This window comes from Balaenoptera musculus, chromosome 1, assembly GCF_009873245.2.
Source record: "Balaenoptera musculus isolate JJ_BM4_2016_0621 chromosome 1, mBalMus1.pri.v3, whole genome shotgun sequence".
In the NCBI taxonomy this organism is placed as follows: Eukaryota; Metazoa; Chordata; class Mammalia; order Artiodactyla; family Balaenopteridae; genus Balaenoptera; species Balaenoptera musculus.
In genome coordinates, this window is record NC_045785.1 from 138,314,943 (window position 1) to 138,336,198 (window position 21,256).

The 21,256-nt window shown below is 49.9% G+C and overlaps 1 protein-coding gene across 1 annotated transcript in view; it reads right to left on the reverse strand.

Moving 5' to 3' along the window:
- The window catches only part of NMNAT2 (nicotinamide nucleotide adenylyltransferase 2), a 207,897-nt gene that overhangs the window by 21,678 nt on the left and 164,963 nt on the right, over positions 1 to 21,256 (reverse strand). The window contains exons 5-11 of the mRNA XM_036850828.1: positions 16,158 to 16,246; positions 15,296 to 15,363; positions 13,041 to 13,119; positions 9,705 to 9,831; positions 8,067 to 8,147; positions 6,884 to 6,928; positions 2,279 to 2,355 (exon numbers count right to left, since the gene is read on the reverse strand). Of these exons, the coding sequence (XP_036706723.1) occupies positions 2,279 to 2,355; positions 6,884 to 6,928; positions 8,067 to 8,147; positions 9,705 to 9,831; positions 13,041 to 13,119; positions 15,296 to 15,363; positions 16,158 to 16,246 (566 nt within the window). The remainder of the gene's footprint in view (positions 1 to 2,278; positions 2,356 to 6,883; positions 6,929 to 8,066; positions 8,148 to 9,704; positions 9,832 to 13,040; positions 13,120 to 15,295; positions 15,364 to 16,157; positions 16,247 to 21,256) is intronic.

Below are 21,256 nucleotides of genomic sequence, written 5' to 3' on the forward strand. Positions count from 1 at the left end.
TCATGATTCTAAGGACCCCACAGATTCACGGTCGGTGGAATCAGGGAACTGAGCAATCGGTTGGGCGGGGGTGGGGAGGTAGAGCTCTGGGCTCTAGAGAACCATCCGGAGTGAGCCCTGAGGGTCCGCTTCAGCCAGTCTCCCTCTGCCTCTGCTGTGGATTGGAATTCTCAGCACCCTGAACAGGACAGATGTGGGGTCCCTGCTGGTTTGGAACTGCTGTGCCTCTGGGAGCGGCCGGGCTGGGTGCTCCGATCTCCAGGATGACCCGTCAGGTGGGAACATGGTTGAACAGATGAGGGTCTCACTCCACCTCCACTACCACAGCCCCAGTAAATCCACAGCTATCGGTTTTTCAATTCTTTTCTTGTAAGCAACACGTCATTTCAGCATCAGGGACCAACTGGAAGAGGAGTGACCTGGGGCTCTTTTTCCTGGTTCTCTGAATGTGGGATCTGACAACGTCAGGAGTAGCCATGTCGGAGAGAAATTAAAGGCCCTGCAGTCGGCCTTCTCTCTGGGAGGAACACAGAGGGACTGGCCGTGCTTCAAGGGCCCCCAGTTGTGTCAATTTCAGGCTCCAGAAAGCGGGGTCTGCCCTTGAGAGTCACACTTAGCAAAGAGGCCCTAGAGACGTCCTGTTCATGCAGCCGCCGTTCAGGCTGCTGCCCCTGTCAATTTCATCCCTCTGAATCGCTCCCGGGCTGCCAGGAACTCCCCATGGGATGGGGCCTCAGGCAATTGCCCGGATTTGCCTGGATTCTTGAAAGAGCTTTGCTGAAATCTTGTACAGAACTTCCCCCGCATTACTTTTTCCTTTCAAAGCAACTTGTGAAGTAGAGAGGAAAGTAAAAGTTAATTAAGCCACTTAATCCAGAACCGAAAAGAGGTTTCAAATTTCACCTGCAGAAAATTGTGCAGGGGTAGAGAAGAAAGGACTACACAGTATAATCTGCTTCCCTGAAACTATGCCTCCACTCTTGGTTACCCCACAGCAGGCTAGCATCTATGCCCTTCACCTTGAATATTTATGTGTTTATCTATGTGTCTATTTAGGTAAATTCACTTATTAACAGTTGTTGTATGTCACTGTGTGTCAGGTGCTAGGCTGGGCACTTTACATGGATAATTTCATTTAATTCTCCCCAGACCCTATGAGATGGGTACTATTAGGATGCCCATTTTAGAGATGGGAAAAACTGATGCTCGGAATATATTTTGTCATGAGCTGTGTTGGAGCAGAACTAGAATCTTGAGTTTAACCCTGAAGGTTCCCTACTTCTCTCTCTCTTCAGAGACATATATATACATGAAAAATTTTCATATGCAGACATCTTACCAGGTGGTAATACTTGGTACCAGGTGGTACCTGATACTTGGGGGCAGGGACTGTATTGTTTATTTCTTTAAAAATCTCAGAATGCTACAGATAACATTCTATAGAGGCCCAGAGGAGTTGAGTGATTTGCATGGGGTCACACAGTAAGTAATGAAAAAGTACTAGGTCTAGAATATCTGCCCTGAGAATCCAACTTTCAAAGGGCTATGGGTTTGGGAGCTAGCATTAGCTCTGGCTATCAGATGAATGAATTAATAAAAGAACAAAAATGAATGTACGTCTGAAGGGTGAGTAACTCATGAATTAGCTAGTTTAAGACCATCTCTGTCAGATCTGGTACAAAAGATGTCCACTGAGCTTCTAAATGGTATAAGTTTAACTTCCTCCTTCCCTCTATCCCAAGTCAATTGCCAGAAGGATCCTACTGACCTTTTGCTATTAACTTCTCCCCTCTTGACCCCTTTTCTCTTGTCAAGGGAATTCTAGGGTGGTATTTACCACCTCTTCAAAAGAATCAAAGGAAAACAAAACACACACTTTTCAAAAGGGCAAAGCCTTTTTAAAAAAATTCCTCCCTCCCCCATCTTTCCCCACCAGCACACACCCTCCAAGCACCACTTGGAGAAGGTATTCTATGACTCAGATTGCTTTTTTTCCCAGGGGCTTTCCAGGAGCAAGCATGAGGAGGAGTGAGTATAAAAATACAGGACGAGATAAACCTGGGGGTAGGTGAGAATTTTCTTTTTTTTAATTTAATTTAATTTTTTAAACTAATTTTTATTGGAGTATAGCTGCTTTGAGAATTTTCTTCCATCATGATGTGAATGGATTGCCCATTGCCCTCCTGTGTGAGGAGGGAAGACTACAGGTCAAAGTCGAGTGCCCCCTCCCCATCCATCCCCACGCCAGCTGTGCACAGGCCATAACCTTGCTACTCACATCTGCCTCATTCCAGAGCCCTGGGATGCAGAAGGACTCCAGAAGGTCACTGCCACACAGCAGCAAGATCCGCAGCTCTGAGGAGGGGGAACAAAAGTTTGAAAAGCGAGTGAGTGGAGGCCTGGGAAACATTCAAGTCTCAGCCTTCTTCCCCCGCTGAACACAGAAGTGTCCCATCCTTGGGGCCCCAGAGCCCAGTTCTTCCAGGCACCTCTGCACCACGGTGTGTGCCGTGCTGAAACCTCTGCTCACCCCTCCCCCAGGCTCATTTACAGACCACCCTCATTCCCTGCAGGAGGAATGGAGCAGAGAGGGAGACTAACTGTCCTGGTTCGCTGGTACTGAGGGGCTTCCAGGATGGGTTTCCATGCTAAACCAGGCTGGCTGGTCACCCGAACAGAGGCTGAGCCAGCTACATGCCTAGCGTGAGGTCTAAGGGTCTCTCCTTTGCTCCATATCAAACCGAAGTGCCCGTGGAGTTTGGCTCCTCCGCCGCTGTGCATTATCTGGGGTTTGTCTCGTCACAAGCACCCGATGTGATGGGGGGCGGGGGACCCCGAGTACACCCTCAATTCATCAGCTAGCTCAGCTCATCGGATGTCTTCTCTTTACACGGCCACTGTCCTCAGCAAAGGGCTTGAGGATGAGGCTGCCCCCCACTTTCCTGACTCCCAGGCGTACTTCTTGCTTGTCACTTGTTTTTCTTCCCTCATTAAGCTCACTCTGAATTTCCCCAGTGAGGCCGCTGTCATTTAAAACAGGCAGCAAACTGACCGGGGCATGAACACTGAGCAACAGGGGGAAAAAGAATCCTGGGATTCTCAGAACCACGTGGGGAGAGACTTCCACCTGGGCTGGGATTCAGGTGGTGCGTCTGGTTCCCGGGCATCGCAGGCCCTTCCATCAAGAGGCTGTGGCTGTGGGTATCTCGCCTGAAACAGTGAGACAGCCCCGCTCTGAGCCTTCCAGAGAACGCTGCCACCCTGGACCCTGAGGCCGAGAGACGGGTGGCAGCTCTGCCCACCTCAGACCCTGTAGCTAGCTCAGGGACCTGACGAGCACTTTCAGGTGGTGAGCTCGCCCTGGCTGCAGGCTGAGTGGAAGGCTGCTGGGCTGGCGACAGACAGTGAGCGCATCTCACGGTCCCAGCTCAGTGCAGCCCATACTCAGGGAGCCCCATGGAGCCCTGGGGTCTTAACTCTTAAATATTCCTGCAGCCTCCCCTCTCCCCTCTCCTCCACGTCACACGGTAGTCTCATGGTCTGTTTATGTCCAGGGACCTTAATTGATCTTTATATCTCCAGGGCCTGGCAGAGTGACCTGTGCACAGTAGGTGCTCGGGATGTGTTGAATGAGTGAACAACAGACAGGCTGACCGCAGAGGCCATGCGGGCAGGCCGTCTAAGAGCCTTCTGGGTGCTCTGGGATGGCAGTCCGGGATGGCGATTGTGGCCTTGTCTCTTGCAGCATGGAGGACCTGGTCAGTGGTGCCTCCCTCTGTGTTAGGCCACCAGCCTTCGGATGGCTGAGAGGAGCCAGACCGGGCTCATTCTGGGATCCTGTTGTTCCCTGTCTCCGGCTTGGAGCCACCCAGAATTCCAGGTCAGTTCTCTGTTGAAAGGCTGAAGCTCTGTAACTGTGGGCCTAAGAGTTCAGTTAGCTGGCCGTCTCCAGATGACATGCTGGTCCTCAATTTCTTCTCCATCAGTGATTCTCAACTGGGGGGGGGCGATTTTGTCTCCAGAATTTGGCAATGTCTGGAGACTTCTTTGGTTGTCAAGACTGGAGAGAGGGGTGTGCCGCTGGTACCTAGTGCTCAGAGGGCAGGAATGCCACTCAACAGTCTACACAGCACACAGCAGCCCCCATGACACAGGATTATCTGGTCCCCACTGTCAACAGTGCCGTGGTTGAGAAACCCTGCTCTACAGCCATGGAAATGAATCTCTTTTCTTTTTTCTTCTCTATTTCTTTTTTTTTTTTTAATTTTTATTTATTTTTTATTTATTTATTTATTTATTTATTTATTTATTTATTTATTTATTTATTTATTTATGGCTGTGTTGGGTCTTCGTTTCTGTGCGAGGGCTTTCTCTAGTTGTGGCAAGCGGGGGCCACTCTTCATCGCGGTGCGCGGGCCTCTCACTATCGCGGCCTCTCTTGTTGCGGAGCACAGGCTCCAGACGCGCAAGCTCAGTAATTGTGGCTCACGGGCCCAGCTGCTCCGCGGCATGTGGGATCTTCCCAGACCAGGGCTTGAACCCGTGTCCCCTGCATTGGCAGGCGGATTCTCAACCACTGCGCCACCAGGGAAGCCCTGAATCTCTTTTCTATTCCCAAGCCAGAGACTCACTTTCTCACTTGAAAATAATGTAGGATTATTTTTAAAGCCAAAGCAGATCAAGTTAAAGCGCGGGGTTTCCACCTTTGCTTGCAGCACTGGAACAGATGGATTTGTCACAGACCAAGAGGCCCTGGCAGGGCTTGGAATCCCACGTGTGGCCGCTGGAGGGCAGCAGTGGTTTCTCAGGTTTATCATCTGAGACTAAGGTACGTGTTTTCAGCCCATAAGCCTTGGGTCTGGGGCAGGCCTCGGGAGCAGTCAGTGGGTTAAGGAAGTGGAAATGGAGGCATAGATGCTAACTGAGCTAGGAGAAATGGCTTTTTCCTTTTCGTGAAGCGTGCAAGGGGATTTCAAAAAGGGGACGTGTGAGCCAGAGGGCCTCACAGCACAGTGGTCTAGAGGCCAGGCAAGCTCTCTTCCTGGGACCTCCTCTGGGTCCAACTTCCTTCCCCAGTTCAGGATCCAGGGAGCCAGAATCAGCACTCTCCAGCCACACTCTCCTCCCGGGAATCCGGGTTATGCAAAACCCCAGGCCCTGCAGCCCCTTCCAGTACCCACTGCACACTGAGGCAGCTGCCACCTGTACCACACGAGGCCACGAATCCATCCAGACAGCTGTGGCCACTCAGCTTTCCTTTCTCTGAAAGAGGAGTAAGATGGGGCTAAGACTAGCCCTGCCCCTCACAAGGCTGCAGTGAGATGGTGAACGTGGAGTGCTAGGAGCTAGGAGCGTGGCCGTGCAAACAAACACCCATCGCATTGCCTCTCCGTAGGAGGGGGAACTCCCTCCCTCAGGACAGCCTGATACATAGGCCCTGGGTGCTGGGAAGGTAAAGAGGTCCCAGCTGAAGCTGGGCCACAATGCATTCTTCCTGGAACAAGGTGTCGGAGGAAAATATACATTGGAATAGAGCTGAAGGTCTGAAGACTGATCTGAGCTCGGCTGGTCTGGTGGAGAAGACTTCCTCCCTGGGAAGGTGGTTCCTGGCCAGGTGTGGAACTGCAGGGCTTTTGGGTGTTTGGGGCTGTGGAACCTGGGGTTGCATGCTTCTTCCTGCTGGCTTTGGGAAGCATCCAGAAAGGCAGGCGCCCTTTCCCGTGGTCCTCAGACAGCCATGTGCTGGTAAATAAAGCCTATTAAAACTTGATAAAAGAATTGGGAAGTGAGGAGTTTTGAGTACTTAATACTTTTGTTTTGAATACAATGTATTTAACTGTTACTTAATATAATTTAATTTTTAGTATAGGCTGCGTTTAACAACTGGTTGGTAAGATCCCTGAAAATTTTACAAATGGCTCTGGCGAATAAATATGAGCCAACTCAGGTGCACCACTGCCTGGGATCAGGGGACAGACCCCAGAGAAGTTCCTTGAAATGACATCACATCTGCTGGGCCTCCTGGGAGATCCCAGTGCCCAGGTGCAACCCCAAACCTCCATCTCTAGGAGGGGGTGCCTGGAGCTTCTCTGTAGCTCGAGTTGAAGATTAAGCATGTCAGCTGGACACCAGGTTGCCCCTCATCCTAGAATTTCAAGCATTCCAGCTGTCACTGACCCTCCTTGTCACCTGGTACCTGCATCAGCTCCAGCTCCACTGTTGCTGTCTGCCCTTTACCCGGCTTCAGATACTTGTGTCTCTAACTTATTCTGGAACCTTGGAAAGATCTGTTTCCTGGTTTGTTTCCTAGGGTTGCCCAGGACTCAGCTCACTTCTGTGGGGGGTTAGCTCCTTCCCATCCTGACAGCTCCGTGTAACCACCCTCCACCTGCTCTGGCTCGGGGACTTCACTGCCCTCACACACAGTCGGGGCCTTAGTCTCTACTCAAGGCTGTGGGGGAGGTCATAGATGTGGCTTTCTGCCCCGTCTCTCCTCCTCATCCTCCAAACGCCGGAATCCTCTGGTGAGGAAGGTAGGGGAGCTCTCCTGCCGCAGGCACAGTGCTGTGGGCAAGAGAAGAGTCTCTCTGGCTGGCAATGAACTCAACTTCCATGACTTTTGAATGAGGGAGAAGAGGCTCCGAAGGGAAAATTGCCAACTCATCCCGTCCTTCCTCCTGGGAACCTACCTGAATCTAGTATGGAGATGTTAAAGGAGAGATGACTAAGAATATGATCTTAGCTTGGGAACAATCAATTATCCCTCTAAGAGCAGACCCTGCTGCAAACACCACCCAGGGTTTGCAAGGCTCTCCCCTCCCCCACATTGCCCGTGGTGGAGGCAGGTGGCCCCAAATGTTCCCACTTGCCCAGCCCCACTCACCAATCTCCTCGTACCGCATCACTGTGCCCAGATTGGCATTCTCATCTAGGGAGGAAAGAGGAAATGCAGAAGCATCAGGGAACCAACTTCCGGGTACCTGATGCGCGTTCTGTACTCGGAGGGAGGACCCGGGGTGGGGTGACTGGGTGGGAGTAGGGAGGGGTGACTGGGTGGGAGTAGGGACATCTGAGTAGCGTAAATGGAGAGGGAGCAACTCCTCAGGCTCCAGCGGCAGGATTCACTGTTCTGGGACTTTCAGAATTGGACAGCCCAGCTGGGTTGCCAATGACGGACACACTCGTGCTCATGCCGAGGGCCTTTTGTTTCCTTCTGTATTTAGGGGAGGCTGGCCACAGGAGCAACTTCCTTGAACCTAGGGTGACAGCTTGTAGCGTCACACGGAGGTGGCCCTCTCTCGTTCAGCGTTCTGGTTCAAAGAACAAGCAAAACTGAGTACGCTGAGATTTTTCACGTGGCAGGATGGAGAGGCCGGGAAAGATGTGAAAGACAGAGGCTTTACCATGTGCTCTGAGTGTGCACGCCCACATGGGGCACACGGTGTGCAGAGCACCATGGAGATGCCACCCTGGCCCCCTGCCTCCTCAACCATCCCTCTTAGTTCCTATTCAAGGTTGGAAATCTGAGAAATGGCAGAAGTCAGCCCCAAAGAGTCAAAGGAATGGGGGCTAGACCTTCAGCTCTTCTGCAGAGTCGAATTTGGGGTTTGTAGGAGGAAGAGCCCCAGAGGCAGCTAGTCTCATCTATGCTGAGTCCTTAGGGGAGCAGCCAAAAAATGGAGAAAATTAAGGAAAGGGCTCGTGTGTTCTTAGCCTCTCAGCAGGAGTACTGACACTGCCAGAGCTGGGAGGACCTGAGGGAGGATGCTGGGCCTCCGAGAACTCTCAGGCGGGTGGACACATCCTATAGAGGGAAGGACCGGAACAGCCCAAGGAGGGGAGAGGAGTGGGGAAGGTCTCCAGGATCCCTGAGCCAGGATGATCGCGCCTCTGGGCTCCCATCACACCTTGGCCCTGCAGGCCTGGTGACATCCTCTCTTCTCTCCCAATTTTTGCTCTATAAATACTCATCCCACGGCAGGTGCTGGGGCTTGTCTGGTGAATGAACAAAGGGAGGAGGGAAAGAAAAGAGGCGGGATTGGTAAAGAAGGTCCTTGCTCCCTTACCCACAAAGGTGAAGCGCTCCACCGGTGGGCGGACACAGCAGATCCGGCTTAGGCTTTCTCCCACCTTTCCCAGGATCTTGGCTATGGGAGAGACAGCAAGACAGACAGGGACAGACGGAGAGAACCACTCACAACTCACACTCGCGTCAGTCCCACATTTGGGCCACTGTAAACAGTGGGGCTGCCCTGGAGGGGCAGGGGTTGGGTCATGGAGGCAGTAGGAGGGTGGAAAGAAAGAACAGAAATATGACAGCCCAAATTCCCCCTTCTCATTCCCAGTCCAAGGCACAAGCATTCTGAGCACTAGATGGGAATCTATTTTCTGGTCGTGTTATTACACTGTTGAAAAATTGGGAAATATGGAAGAGGAATATATATAAAAAGGAAAATAGAAAGCACCCATAATTCCACCGCTAGAGATAACCACCACTAAAGTATGCATATATTTTTAATTTTCTTCCATTTTTATTATGTGTATTAATGCAGATATGTCTACGTAACATAAATTGGATCATAGTCTACATTTAAAGGGCCTGTGCCCTGTTTGCATTTTTCGTTTTTTTAATATCATGTGCATTTCCTCAGCCACCCCCAACACTAAACAGTAACACCCAAATCCGCGGAGACTCGGCCTGTGGCAAAGAACTCATTTGGAGTAATTTCTGCTGGGCAAAGGCCTTCCTTCCCTTTCGGATGGTGTTTAGAATAATCAGACATCCTACTTTGGCTGAGAGGGATCTGGTTTTCAGTGATCTTTCTGAGCTCTAATCCAGAGAAGTTTTCTGAGCCCCCAGACGTAGCTATATGCAAACTATGAAATTCTGGCTCATCCTTGTGAATTACCCTATTTATGATAGACTGATAACCAAATAGATTATGGTCTCTAGGCTTGAAAAGTAATACCAGGATCTGTCTCTTGCAATTGGCCTGGAAGAAAATATTAGGAAGAACATGGACCTTGGAATCAGACAGTCCTGAATATGAATTCTGGCTCTTCTACTTTTGAGCTGTGTGACCTTAGGCAAATCACTCACCTTCTCTGGAGCTCAGTTTTCTCTTTGTAAATGGGAATATAATATCTATATCACAGAATTACCGCATTAAATGAGAACCCGTGTAAAGCACTGAGCACCGTGCAAGCATATAATACTAGGTGCTGGGTAAATGTTGGGGGACCCCTGCTCTTTGTCAGTGAAGGGATGGCTAAGAGTGTGGGACTCTGGCTGCAGACTGTCTGGGTTTAACTCCTGGCCCTGCTACTTCCTTACTGTGTGACCTTGGCAAGATCCTCAACCTCCTTAGAAAAGGCAGAGAAAAATGCTCCCTTTTGTCTTTAATACCCACTTAAGGCAATCATATTTATATTAAAATGCACACCATCACCCCTGTCTCTCTCTGTCTCTGTTCCTGTCTCTATCACTGTGACTATTTCTCTCTGATGCCCTACATTGAGAGTTCTCAAAGTATGGTCCCTGGACCAGAGCATCAGCATTGACTTTTTAAAAATGCAAATTCTCTTCCTTCTTCCAGACCCACTGAATCAAATTCTGGGGCAGCGCTTAGCGATCTGGATTTTAACAAGCCCTGCAGGCGATTCTGAAGTTTGAGAGCCCCTGCTCTACACCGGTGTTCCCCTACCTGCAGTGGGCTTGGTGGGCACATTGCTGTTCTGGTAAATGGGCTGGGAGGTCTCATTCTGGGGCTGTCCAATCACAGGCGTCATGGAGGGTGTGTTGACATTGGAGAGGATGCAGCCGGTCACCCGCTGGGGGAAGGAAGAAGGGCAGAGTCAGTGTCGTTAGCCCAAGAGACTTTTGAAAGCATTTCCCAGTTATCTCCAAATGCTCATCTGCTTGTCCATCATGGTCAGGTGTCCCGGAACTGAGAAAGAGGGCTGGAGGTGGGTTCTAGACCCAGCCACACCCTGTGACCACACTAGGCTAGCAGGAGGTGAGAGAGCTTGATGGGAAACGCGTGGGCTGTGTTGTTTCACAGACCTGGGTTCAGGTTTGAGCTCTGCCGCCTTCTGGCTGTGTGACCTTGGATAGTTACCTGCCCTTGAACCTCAGCTCAAGAGCCTAACATAGAGGGGCAAAAGAGCCACCTTTCTGGGCTGCGGCAGGATTACAGGAGCGAGCATACACAGAGCGCCTTTAGAGCATCTGGCACCTGGCAGGAACCTTGTACATGTTGTGACCTTCTGTGGAACACGCATGCCTGCCCTCCCTGCCTGCTTCACGGGGCTCAAATGAGGTCACGTCTGCAAAAGGGCTGTGCAAGCTTGGGAAAGGCCGTGCAAACACCAGGCGCTATCACCACCTGCCGCCTCTCCAGGCCAGAGATGCCAATGACAGGGCCAAGCTGGGGAGCAGTGCCAGGCAGAGCAGGATGTGTTTGTGCTGCAGGAAGAGGGGCGGGGTTCTGGGAACTCTTGCGCCTGCTCAGAGTGTGAATACACATTCCAGAGCCAAACGGAAATTCTATGTGTATTATCCATTGTCCTGTGTTATCTGGCCTGCTGCTTCTCTCTAGTGCTACAGAAAACACAGAGCTGATAACGCAGCATTCTTCACAGCTGACCCAGAGGCAACCCCCCTTGCCCGCGGGGAGTGGAGCTATTGGGCAACAGAGAAACAAAGGGTGAATTTTCAATCTGTTTAGCTTCATAGGGCTGTTGCTTATTCAAGGTCCCTTCCCTGAAAGCCAGCTTCCCCTCAATCCCTGGCCCACCATCCTTTCTGGATTATTGAGTCCTGCTGCCAGAGGACACCAAGTCCCAGGATTGGGGTGACCCTCCAAAGGCATCTTCCACACACCACCGTGCAGGCAGAGCAGAACGTGAGAACTTCCGAGCCCTGGAAGGGCAGGCGTTTGTCTTGTGGGGTGACCTGTCACTTCTGTAATGTTCCTGACAGGCGATGGTCACGACAGCAAGCAGCCGCATCTGGGAGCCAGCTGAGGTCGGGGACCACAGGATTTTCTTAGCCTGCTTTGTGGGATTCTCTGTGCGGCTGCGGCTGGTGGAGTGGAAGGGACAGTTTGCCTCCTTTTTATTATGATTCCACATCCAGAAAAGAAAACGCCACATTCTCATGAAATAACGGGTCTGGTAGCTGAGGATTTTCTTCTTCTTGCTGCATGCATCATTAGTCCCATTCGACTTGTTCTATGCTGGAGAAGAGAAGTGCTGGCCACCTGCCCCGCTCTGCCCTCCACAGGCTCCCACGTGCGCAAAGCCTTGCATCACCTATTAAGCCCCGTGTCTATCTCTCCAACAGGTCCACTCTCCAGGCCAGGAACACCGGCCTGATGCTGGGACCAGGGAGACTGGGAGTTACAAGCAGCTCCAAGCTCCCGCTCCAAGGCAGGGGGCCATCGTGACTGGCATTCTTTGCCGGCCTGTGACCATCACTGCAACAAGCTGGGGGTCCTTGGCCAAGCATCTCGGGCCCAGACTCGTGCTTCTGGGCCTGAGTAACAGAGGGAGGGCTAGGGAAGCCCAGACATTTAGACAGCAAAAGAGCAGCCAGGCTTTCTGGCTGGTAGAGCCAGGGCTCCGGCGTGCCTGCAGGGTCCCTGATTCCTCCCTTCCGTCACGCAGCCTGAGGCTCCTGGGTGACCAGAAGGATCACAGGCCCCCAGCGTGAAGCCACTGAGATTCAAAGGATGCCTGTGAATCTTAGCCTCTCCTGACGGATACATCCTTATACAGTAAGATGGGATGTCTTCTATTACTGCCGTTGCTGAGACAAGCCCAGAGGAGCAAGTCAGGGCCACCCTACGTCAGAGTCCTTCCAAAGGGACCAGGAAAGACTCGGGATGTGTGTGAAGGGTTCTGAAAGCAGAAAGAGAGGAGACGGGTTTTCTTCAATTCCATGGGGGAAAAGCTTATTAGATGAAGCAACAGCCAACTCGTCCTCTCCACTTCTCTTGCTCTTGGCTTCCTGGATGGTCTGGAGCCCCAGAAGTCCACATCTGTTCAAATAAAGCAGGTGGAGAGTGGGGGGGGATTGGGGCTGCTGGCGGCTCCCCAAGGAGAAGATTCTGAAAGGCCCCTCTGACAGCAAACACAGATGCGATGGAGGCGCCCCCTGTGTCAGGACGACGCCATTCTGATCCTTGTTTGGGGCTGGGGAGGGCTGTGCATCCGGGTCAGCGGAGGCAAGGAGGATGGATTGCGTCTCGTCTCGGTGGGTCAGGCTTCTTGCTATTGATGGCACCGCTTTTCACCCCCCCCCGCACGGTGGGAGTCGATGGGTTGCTATTGATCTGTGAAGGGCGCTTTCTGCACACGCTGACTGGTGCTGCTGGCGGGTGAGGAACCCGTGCTTACCTAGCAACCAGGTCCTCGTCACTGCGCACGGCCACAAGCCCTGGGCAGCCATCTGCGTGGACTAGGCAGTCACTGTGTGTCCTCAGATACCCCGGTTCACCTCTCTGTGCTTCCTTTTACCCACAAATAAAACAGAGATGAGAACACCGTCTGCCCGTGGACTCCTGTGAGGAGGAATGAGTGTGCATGACAGTACGCCGCCTGCGGGTATGAAGTACGGCAGTCACGGCAGCCTACGCTGGGGTAAGAGGACCAATGGGTCCCCAGGAGGTGTGGCAGGAGGACCCGGCTGCTTGTAACTCCGCCCAGCGCCCCTCTCTCCTCCTTTCTTTGCTCGCTTCCCCTTCTCTCCTCACTTTCCGAAGTTTTCCAGCTGTGGTCTCCTGAATCCCACCTTGAACTTACTGCCAGAAGATGAAAACTGCCCCAAGTCATATCGAGGAGGGGGACAAGGCAGGAAGAAGCCTCTGGTGCTGCTCTGGGTCCCTAATTCACTGCCCTCCTTGCTGCTGATCGGAACCTGGTCTCCCCCACCGCTGGCGGAGAAGCAGGAAACAACCAGGTCAGTAGGCCAGCAGCATCCTTTCCCTGGCCTGCCCGGCTTCCGGGGTCCACCCAACCCTGAGCCTGGCCCAGCTTACCTTCATGAGGTCCCGATGGTGTTCGAGGACGCTGCAGGTTGTCTGCCAGGTGTCCTGATAGCACTCCCACGGGTCCACCCTGACAATAGGAAAGATGTTTCCCTTGGTTTCCATTCTCACACTCTTTGCTTATTGGTTCCTTCCAATGACATGGCTCAAAAAGCTTAGCAGACCTGGTCATACCATGTACTTAGACCTCGAATCAGGTAAAACATGGGCTTGAAACACCTTCCTGAGCCTCAGTTTCCCCACTGTAAAATGAGAGGAGTTTGACACAGGCTTACATGAACAGTTGCTGGTACTGGTCTGGCCAGGTTTAATATCAGCACCAGACCTTCCCAACTGTGGGGCTTTGGGAAAGTTATGTGATGTTTTGGTGCTCACTTTCCCATCTGTAAAATGGGAATAACAATAATAACTCTCTTGCGGGGTTATTAGAAGGGCTCAATGAGTTTTCTATGCAAAGTGCTTAGTATAGTGTCTTGCTCTTATTCTTACCTGCAAAATGGGAATTCTCCTCTGCACCTTATAGGACTGTGATAAGAATGAAATGAGCCAGGCCCCCATCAAGTGGCGACTGCAGTTACCCGAACTGGGGAATCTGCCCACGTCTGACTCCCTGTGCAGCGGGGTGCCCTGTGGGCATGCAGGTGGGCACGGCAGCCAGGCCGGAAGGCACAGCCCCGCAGACCGGCCAACCCCTGCTGCCCACGGGATGTGAAGTGAGCAGGGATCCAACCCCTGACGGATGCAGCGCTCGGGCTTAATTACCAACTTAATGAGCTGCTACATTGGGACGTTCCTCAAACACGTCCTTAGCAGTTGAGCATTCGCTCCCTAGCCCCACCTCACAGCACACCTAAGGTTCCCAGAGATGAGATCTTGTGAACTGAAAACGCTGAGCGACCCAGCTTGCCCTGAGCCCCCAGATCCCTGACCACCGTCCCCCCTGAGATGGGCAGACACCTGACCTAGCTAAACAGGCTCCCCCATGTCCAGGGACTCTGCGCACCCACGCCCCATCTCTCGAGCTAGCTCCAAGCCTCTCTGGTGACCTCAGTTCGCGGAACTCTGATTTTCCCAGTGCCTAGAGCAGTGCAGGGCAGGCAGTAAGTGCTCAGCGAATATTTGTTGAATGAATGAGGGAGTTATTTCAGAATCTTCTAATCACATACAAGCAGTAACAGTCTCCTGTTCAGTATTTCCCTCACTGGACCCCATTTTCCCCTGAGATCATGAGGTGCCGTGCTAAGAGGCTCCGTCTCTACCCTGACTTGACCACAGATGTGCTGTTCCCTCTCAAACTCCTTGACTTCTCCTGAGCTGTCTCCCAACCTCACCTCCGTCTCGGGGCGGGGGTGGGGGGCGGTGAGAAAGTCTGTAAAGGGCATGCACTTCTCACACAAATCACTGCGCACAAATGGCACGGATCACTATTTAATTATTATTGTCGCTTTTCTTCACTGCTCCCATTTCCACCTGCCCCATCTCTTCTCCGCTAACTCTGCATCCCTCATTCTGAGGTCAGCGGCCCTTCATTTCTCTCCTTTCCTGGAAACCTCTAGGTGCTGCTTATTTTTCCACTGGGGGAAATCACAATACAAATGGTGTATCGTTATTTTTTTTAAAAAACGTCATCTTCTCATGCAAGTTATAACTGTAGGAGCTTTGGGGGACATAATTAGCATAATTAGTGGAGGTTTGCTTTAATTACACTGCAAGCACAGTGGATAACGGTGTCTGCCATCTTAGGACTGTGCAGGGACCGTCTGCGGGAAAGGCCGTGAGCGCTTGGACCTGCCCCCCCCACTCCATCCCGCCCCTCTGTCCCACTGTCATCGCGGGGCCCTAGGAAGCCTGAACAGGAATGGAAAATAGCCAAAGCCGGGGGACCTTCCCTGAAAGGTGGTGACAGCTCATGGAAGTGAGTACGGATGGAAGTGGAGAGGCATCTCGGATTCTCTGGCCCTGCCTCACCCCAATCCCAGTGATGTTTGTGGAAGCTCCGAGCATACTCCTGAATCCAAACGTGCCAGAGCAGATGAAACACCAAAAGCTCCCTCTTTAGTTTCCCAGGCTGTATAGCTTGGTTAAAAAATAAAGTCATCAGGCCACCCCAGAATGCTTACGTAATTATTGCCTGCATGGGGTTACTCTCTCCCCTGGCCTCCCCACTCCTGTGGGGACTCTTTTTTCCGCCCATTCCCAGGGTGTCCCTGGGCCACCCACCTCTGGCATCATCAGGGCAGCCCTACCTGATCCAGTCGGAATTCTGGACGGCCAGCTGACACATGATGAGACGGTGCCGGCTCGACACGAGGCCCTGGGAAGCAACAGAGCAGTCGTTGGGAGGCTCACTCTGGTCCCCACAGACTCCCTAAGGCTCCATCCCAAGCCAGCCCATTATAAAAGCGCAGCATTTTTCAGTGCTGACAGAGAATGCAGGTGTGACCCCTCCACATGTCCCCCTGCTACACACAAGCGTACAGTGGCAAGGTGGGCGGGAGAGGAAGAATGGAGGGTGTGTGCAGTATACTTTCCTCCCCCATCAGAGTCAGAGGTGAGCCTCCACTGACGAAGAAGCCAGTGTGTACCCAGCACAGGGAGGAGACTTAACGTGGTGAGTGTTGCCTTGTTTCCCAGGTCCATCTGGCTGGGTTACTTCCCCAGAGCCCACCAAGTTGTATCTGGGGGAGGAGATTGAGGTCTGGGAGAGCTTCTAGATTTTCTGGGATGTGTGGCAGGGAGGGAGGGAGGGGCAGGGAAATGAATTTTAAATCAGATTATAGGAGGCATAGGCCTTTTTCTCCTAAAATCCCAGGAAAGATTGCCCAGCCCATTACCAGCCCCCAGTTTGGCATCCGTGCCGAATCACACGGCATGGATGAGTTCTGACTGGGCCTGGTCGCGGGCAGCTGTTCCTCCCAGCTGCTGCCCAACCCCCATTCGCTCAGGTCTGACTGTGGTCCAGAGATGGGAAGCAGGACACCTGCTAATGGGTGTTTTGCGTTTCCAGGAATCGTAGATGGCAGAGATGGCAGTGGAGCAGTTTTACATCAGAGGAACCATCGGGTCAGGAAGGGGTTTAGGGAGGAGAGGGGCAAAGGAGGAACCCACCTGTTTTCCATAGGAGTCGTGGACAGGAGACACAATCCCACCAATGACAATAAACCTTCCAGTTTTGTGTAGATAATCTCTGGCTCTTTCTAATTAAGAGAAGAAAACCTCACATTATAAAGAGGAAAGGTGTGGATTAGAGGTGATCATTGAAATCAATACGTTCAGCTCTGTAAGGCTTATTTCCCATCTTTCTTGCCATTTAAATAGAAAGTGCCAACTTTCAAAGCAAACATTGGTGATTCAAAAGGTTCTGGAACCAGATTTCAGCCCCCAAAGCAAAAGGATTTAGAAGTCAAGGGGATTAATCCAGGTTTAAAGGTCCAGTGCTGGACTAGCTTAGAGAGATTTAAAACAAGCACCTCACTCAAAGCCAATAGAGCAACTGATTGGAATTAACCATTATGATCACAAGCAGAAATTATTCCGAAGTGAAGGAGTCATTTTCTAAAAAGAAAAAAGAAGAAGCCTTCTTATAATATGAAAGGTGGGCTGACTGCCTCATGGAGTTACTCAGAAGAGGAAAATCACCAAAACAAATTTAAAGGGCCTTCTACATAATTAGGGAGAATTAACAATCAGACCAGAAAACCAACATTACAGTTGGTTGAGAAAAGTTCGGCCAGAGAAAAGCCTTTTTTTTCTGCTGAAAAAAAGTCATGATGTTGCTTTTTCAAATTTACCAGACAAGCCCAATTTCATTTTCATGAGACAATTTAGCAAACTAAGAAGTGATAAAGATTTTGGTTCTGTCTTTCTTCTAAGGCGGTTCGTTGTACAAATCCAACAGGTCCTGAGCTACTACAGCTGAGGGAAGGTGGCGTGGATTTACTGTGTAGGTGAGGGATTCTGTAAGGGAACAGGGGCTTGGGTAGCAAAACTGGCCGTGTAGTTTACAAGCAAGCTTCCAGGATCACCCTGCTGGCTCTCTTAAAAATTTTAATTCTCACCACATTTGCCTCCTTTTTTTCTTTCGATGTGAAATCTCTTAAAGTTTTTTTTAAAAAGTAATTAATAAACTTTATTTTTTTTTAGCACAGTTTTAGATTTACAGAATAATTAAGCAGATAGTACATAGAGTTCTACGTATTCAGTCCCCCCATCTTCCGACCTCCCCCCCCCCACGCACCCTATTTCCCCTGTTATTACTATCTTGCATTAGCCGGGTATAATTGTTACGTTTGATAGGCCTGTATTGACACATTGTTATTAACTATAGGACATAGTTTACATTGAAATTCACTCTTTGTGTTGTATGGTTTTGCGGGTTTTGACAAATACATAATGACATGTGTCCACGTTGGTTTCATAGAGAATAGTTTCTCCACGCTCAAAATCCACTGTGCTCTCTACCTATTCATCTCTCTCCCTCCTTCCAACCGCTGGTAACCATTGATCTTTTTACTATCTCTATAGTTTTGTCTTTTTCAAAATGCCAAATAGTTGGAATCACACACTATGTAGCCTATTCAGACTGGCTTCTTTCACTTAGCAATTCATATTTAAGGTTCCTCCATGTCTTTTCCTGGCCTGATAACTCATTTCTTTTTATTGCTGAATAATAGTCCATTGTCTGGACATAACACAGTTTGTTTATTCATTCACTAATGGAAGGTCATCTTGGTTGCTTCCAGTTTTCACTGATTATGTATGAATAAAGCTGATATAACATTCATGTGCAGGTTTTGGAGTGGACATAAATTTTCAACTCAGGTAAATATCAAGGAGTGTGATTGCTGGAACATACGGTAAAAGTATGTTTAACTTTGTAAGACACTGCCTAACTATCTTCCAAAGTGGGTGTACAATTTTGCAGTCCCACCAGCAATGAATGAGCGTTCCTGTTGCTCCACATCCTCACCAGCATTCAGTATTGTCAGTTTCTAACATTATAACGTGTGTCATCTTTGCTTTTCAAAAGAGTGATATTACTTCACTAGTTTCCAAATCTTATTCTGAGGTCAAGAATAAATTGAAGGCCTTGTAGCAAAACCTTTTGGATATCTGAATAAATTCTATAGCCCCTCCTCTCTTCCCTTTGCCCTTTACACCCCAGTCTTCCTTAGGATCATTTCCATATGGGCTTTGGCTGTCACAGATCCTCTGCTGCAATAAGCCAGACGTTCCTTCGTCTCCCTATCTTAGAAAGAGTGTCCTCTCTTTACTTTCCACTTACCCAAGTTTTTCATTTGAAACTCAGCTCCACCCCACATCCAGCATGCCTGCCCTGGCAACATCCCCCTTTGCTGGACTTACTGACCTACTAGCTCCCTGTGCATCCTGTTCAAGGGATATGATCTGGAAATTGTTTCTGAAAGTTTGTGTCTTTACTCCTCTTCTGTACGGAATTCTTCAAAGCCAGGGACTTTGCTGTAGAGAAGAGGTCCCAAATGCACAGCTAAAGGAGATGTGCAGTTAACATACACGTGAGAAGCAAGCAGAGTGTAAGATGATTTACATTCAAACAACCTTGGCTTGTTCTGTTGCCACTTGACACACTGTACAGGCTTAAGAAAAGCAATCCACAAGTAGTTCAGTCTGTCGCCCATGCCAAAGACTTCTTGGGCTCTTAAGCACTCAGCACAGTGGCTTGTTTATTGAGTAATGCTTGTTCAACACATGCTCATACCTAGAAGGCTCAAGTAGCCACCTTCCCTTAGGGTTTCCTTCCACTGGGGCGTGTCTGTCCGGAGAGCCACCCACTCCATTCCTCAGACCACACTCCAGAATTTCCAAGGGAAATAGGTTGCACCAAGCAACCTCATTGCCTTGGAAAATGTTATCCTTTCCCTCTGGCCAAGATGAGGGGGCACTTCCCCTGGCAATGCTCCAAAGCTCACTGTCTCACAAAGAAGCAATTTTTGAAAGGAATAGCCCCAACCCTACACCCTAAAAAAGGATTCCTGATCTGAAATAGTTAAACACAGAAGAGTCATGATTGTGATCATGCAGTCAAATCAATTCAGTTAACATGTATTGAGCACAAAATACCATGATGGATCCTAGAGGGATAAGAGTGGCTTTATTTATTATTCTCCAAAGGTTCACAAAAATGGAGAAACAGAAGGCTCTAATGAGAGGCAAATTGGGTGAGTGCTATAGCTGTGGCTTTCAATGTTGTTGCTGTTGGTGGTGGTGTTTTACTACAACCCACAGTAAGAAATACATTTTATATCCTGGCACAATACATACATATGTATGTTTATGTATAATTAACTGAAACAAATGTTACAATGTTTTCTAGTACATTCTATTCTAGTAATTACAAATTTAAATAAAAAGCTGGTCACAACCTACTAATGCGTGGCAACCTATATTTTGAACAACTCTGTGAGATACTAGGGCACGTGGGAAAAGGGACAAGAGAGGTAATTTTGTCTTTCCAAGGAGTGTGAGGAGTTCCAGCAAATATTCAGAAATTGCACAGTTTAAAGTATGCTTATCAACTGGTTTAGTCTTAACCACTAGGGTTAGGCTGTAGGGGGCCTGGTAGGGGTGGGATGAGGGTGAGGGAGGGGTACTGTTGGCTAAGCAAGTGGGAATCAAATTTCAAAGGGTCCTGAAAGCCAGGCAAGGAATGTGACTTTTATGCCACTCTTTGGTCAACATGCATTCTGTGGACCACTTGCATTGGAATTACCAGGGAGAGGCTATTAAAATGCACATTTTTAGGTCCTCATCCAGAGTTACTGAGTCAAAATGTCTGGGATTGGGACTTAGTCTACTTTTAAAATTAGTTTCCCCAGGTGATTCTTTTGCTCTCTCAAGTTTGAGAACAATAGACATACATTGAGAATAACCATAAAGATGAAAAGTATAGATAGTAGGGAATCATTGAAGGCTTTTGAACATGGGGAGTGACATGCTCTGAGCTTGAAGAAAAACTCACAGAAGGGATAGTGAAGGTGGTGAAATATCCTACCTTAAAGGAGACAATCATTCCTGGCAGGAAGTTTTGGGCCAGGTGATGAGGGATAAAGGAAGAAGATGACCCATCAGAACTTCCCAGAGAATGTTCAGGGACCATGGATTTCCTCCTCTCTCCAGACATTTTGTTTGCTTTGCCTCTGGGGCTTTGCAGTTGGATGTGTCAATGCAATGCCATATCATCAATATTTCAGACCATAACTTTATGACTATACTAATAGCACTAGGTTTTATATTCTGCAACTCACTTGTTGCCTTATTATCCTCTAATTTGAATGGAATGTCAGGCAAGTAAGAAACTGGAGGGACTTAATCTTGGAGGAGTCAAGATGGTGGTGTGGGAAGATGCAGAGTTCATGTCTCCCCACAACTAGGGTGCCTGCCAGACACTGGAGGGAGACCCCAACGCCCAAGAAGGTGGAAAGAACCCCCAAGCAAACTGGTAGGACATTGGGGGACTGAGGGGGGAGGAGAAGTGGAGTCTGGACAGGACCGGCGCCCTTGATGGGTGGCTGAGATGGGGGAGGGGTTCCCATGCCTGGAGGGACCCTCAGGGGCTCGGATCAGGGGGGAGGGGGCTCAGCATTTCCACTGCCCAATTGGCCAGGGAAGTCTGCCCGGCTCTCTCTAGCCGGGTCCTATGCCCTCAGAGGTCCCCTCTGGGCTGGGTTGGTCCTGGGGGCATAAAAGGGAGGCTGGGAGAGAGATCAGGAGAGGCAGGTGGGAGAAACCCTCCAGGACAGGAGGAGCAGGAGAGGAGTGGAGGGCATTTGTCCCACCCACTCGAGCCCAGGAAGCCTGCTGGGCTCCCAGGTGGGGTCCCCCACCCTCTGAGACCAGAGGTGGGAGGCATGCCTGGGCCCCTTCTGTTCTATTGAGCCTAATCCCTACCCCACCCCACCCCTGCCTTTTCCAGCCCTGTGGCTAATAAACATAGGCCCCACCCACTGCCAAAACCTCACCCCTGCTTATGCCCCGCCCTCCACAGCCAAGGCCTTTTCCACCTTTTTTCTGTTTTTTCTCCTCCTCCTTTTTACTATTGTGGTTCTGTTTTACCTTCTGGTTGTCGTTTCATTTATACTTTTATTTTTATATTTTTTCTAAGATAGTGGTTACTTTCCTAGTCTAATTTTATTTTTTACTTTGTTATTGTTCTCCTTTTTTTTTTTTTT